This window comes from Phytophthora parasitica (assembly GCF_000247585.1).
Source record: "Phytophthora parasitica INRA-310 unplaced genomic scaffold supercont2.14, whole genome shotgun sequence".
NCBI lineage: Eukaryota > Oomycota > Peronosporomycetes > Peronosporales > Peronosporaceae > Phytophthora > Phytophthora nicotianae.
The window spans coordinates 1,012,149-1,015,220 of NW_008649000.1; the positions used below are offsets into that span (position 1 = coordinate 1,012,149).

General features: G+C 51.7%; 2 protein-coding genes across 2 annotated transcripts in view; one reads left to right on the plus strand and one right to left on the minus strand.

Moving 5' to 3' along the window:
- The window catches only part of PPTG_08664 (hypothetical protein), a gene marked incomplete at both ends in the record, with an annotated part of 1,987 nt that extends 1,561 nt beyond the window's left edge, over positions 1–426 (minus strand). The window contains one exon of the mRNA XM_008902790.1: positions 37–426. Coding sequence (XP_008901038.1) covers positions 37–426 — 390 coding nt within the window. The remainder of the gene's footprint in view (positions 1–36) is intronic.
- A 2,023-nt stretch (positions 427–2,449) lies between these two features.
- The window catches only part of PPTG_08665 (hypothetical protein), a 1,502-nt gene continuing 879 nt past the window's right edge, over positions 2,450–3,072 (plus strand). The window contains exon 1 of the mRNA XM_008902791.1: positions 2,450–2,993. Within this exon, the coding sequence (XP_008901039.1) occupies positions 2,519–2,993 (475 nt within the window). The 5' untranslated portion in view covers positions 2,450–2,518. The remainder of the gene's footprint in view (positions 2,994–3,072) is intronic.

The following is a 3,072-nucleotide window of genomic DNA, read 5'->3' on the forward strand; positions in this document are numbered from 1 at the left end:
CTGGGCCGGGTCTTCGCTGTTCTGCGAGGCGTCAACGGTGGACGGCATCTCGACCTGCATCGGGTCATCGTCGTTTTGCGACGGGTCCTCGCTGTTCTGCGAGGCGTCAACGCTGGATGGAGCAGAAGCAGGGCCCGAAGGGGACGTCTGGCTGGCACCGGCATCCGAGCCAGGGTTGGAGTACTGCTGCACCGGGCTCTCGGGGGTAGTTTCCTGGCTGGCACCGACATCCGAGGCGGTAGTGGAGTCTTGGGTAACCGGGGCGCCAGAGCCGCTGGACACGTCGCTGGTAAGCGACGACGAGCCGGCAGGCACGGGCACTTCAGGTTCCGGGGTCACCATGGTGCACTTCTCGTCGGCAGCGGCGAAGCCGTTGGTAGCGAGGAGTGCGACAGCAGAAGCGAGAAGCACGTGATACAGACGCATGGTTGGTAATTTCTTGGTCTTGCAGTGAACCGAGGAGGTTGTTGCTGTAGAAGGCCAATTGGAAAATGAGGAACAAGCAGACTGACGCATTTCGTTCGGGTCACCGCCACTACGGACAATCGTCCTTGTGTGAGGAGGACATTACCGTGCAAAGTTCATGAGCTCCAGCTGGAACAAGGGTGACAACGACCCCTTCGTATTGAACTTGATCTAGCAGTCTATCAGGTTGAGCAACAACCATAAGTTGCCCCTTTCTCCTCGAGCATATGTCACTCTTCAGATCACGAAAGATTGACATGCATCAGTGCATGCGACGTAAACGTAGCGCGCGTTGGGACGGTCGGACGTCTTGAGTCAAGACGTCTGCACCGCATACTCAAGACTCTAGAGTATGCGGTGCGGCACCACACCACAGATGCCAATATGTGGCAAACTTTGGTGGAAGCAAGACGGACAAGCAATCCTATATTATCGAGTGTTGGAGTGTTGCTCGAACTTCATAGCTTCCTAGAAGCCCCCCCCCCCCCCCCTTTTGAAAGCTACGTCTTCTAGTGCCAATACAGTATTATTTGACTCATGTCGTCGACCGATCGTGAACAGTCGACTTCAAAAAGTAAGGGACGTACGACTCGTACGGCTGGTCTCCGTGTTCGCAGCAGGCTGAAAAACGGAAGCAATTTGCGAACTGATGGCCATGAACCATGCGGACAGCATTAATGCCTTCCGTTGTCCACAAACGTTTCAAGAAATTACAGTAACTCTTTTATTAAAATAGCGTCAGGTGATAATACTCTCCATTAATCAGTTGTTGATTTACAGCAAATGATCGCTACACAAGGACGAACGATAAAAGTCTATTAGAGCAACATCACTTAATGCATTTTTATTAGCTCCGCAGCAGTACCAGTGATGTCTTGTGTCAGCTAAAACACAATAACTATTGGTTCATGTATAACATATACCGTAGTGCGAGAACTCATCGCCACGAGGACATTTCGAGGGGTTGATTTGAGTAGTGATGACGTGGAGTTTCCTGGTTGGCACATTGCTACATGTACCACGTACATGGCATACAGGAAATTTCTACTTACGAGCGGTTACAACTAGCTGAAAGCCTTTGTATGGCACCTCTGTGGATTGAGTAGTGTACCAGCTGCACCAATTGACCTGCACGCACAATGCGGTTGTAGTTGAAGTCCGGCCGAAGTGGTACACGCAGTACCTGCGAAGTCCTACTACTACGACGTCTCAGAATGTGATGCCGACAATAACCTTACGTATAACATCTCCCAGGCTAAAACCCTCGATTGAAATGCCTCGATCCTTCCTTCTCCCTCCTCTTAGCAGCGACAGTTTGTTGTAACTACACTATTGCGACGCGCTATAACTCCATAATTCGGATCAGGTTTAAAACTGTAAATCCGATGTGAAGTTTTTTTATATATTGCACTGCGTTTCCTGCTGTAAGTTGCAAGTTGCAGCCTGCAACTTCCGGTGTCCGATCCGCCAAAGTCTCGTTCAAATCTGGCGAGTGGTCATCGGGCTTTTGGGACACCTGGGAATGAAGAAGGCGTAGGGCCACAAACAGCGAAAAACGATGCCTTCAGTTCTTGATGTGAGTGTGCATAAATAGTTTACCCCGATCGTGCATTGTGAACGTCTTTTCACAGAATGTAATCAATTCTAGGGCCTGACTCACTGTCAGCAATTCTTTTTTTGCATTCTATCTTTGCATACCAGTAATGAAGCCTGGCCTAAACGTCGCTAAACCACAAGTGTAGTTCATTACAAAGTTCCAGCTACTTTTTGCCGACGACGCCTTCCTTGCACCCTCTGGAACGCCCTTCCATTTTGATGATCCCACAAAAGACACCTCGAAATTGATGAAGCATGGTACATTACCAGGACTTGGCCAAAGGTACGCCACTCCATCTGGAGTCTGGTTATCTTTCCTGCTGTGATCCCATCGTTTGGACGAAGAGGGTCAACACGGTCAACTTAAAAGTGGCTGTCGAGCTGTCCCAACTGGGACTCACTTTCCAATTTACCCAACGAAAGCACAGTCCACTTCAAGCCACCACATCTAAACACCATGCGTCTGTACAACGTTCTGATGGCTACCACCGTTGCCCTTCTTGCTGCTTGCACGAGCGGCCTTGAGGCTGCAGGCACCACCAAGAACGGCTTCTGCGCGAAGCCGCGCATCCAGATCACGGATGTTGATGTCGGTGCTGCTGTTGAGGCCAACGAGGACGAAGCTGCTCTCAAGCTGGTTGCCATCGCTGCTATCCCCGGCGGTGGTTCGCGTGTCGCCTTCCAGAGCGGCGACAGCATCATTGTTCGTCAGCTCGACGCTAACGACAAGCTCGTGGCTAGCAGCCCTGCCGTCAAGGTGCCGCTGCACGACTTCGCTGACATCTACGCCGACAAGAACGGCTTCGTGATCCTCGGCACGAGAGATGCTGAGGGTGGTGGCACCCTCAACTGTGGTAACCCGAGCAACCTGTGTGGTGGCGGTCCTAGCCCGGCCGTTCCGTGCTACGACATGTACATGGTTCGCTACGACGGTACAAAGGAGTCGTGGTCCACGAAGCTGACATCGTCCAGCAAGTCTTTGCCGCCCTACTCGTCGGGCAAGACTGGCCC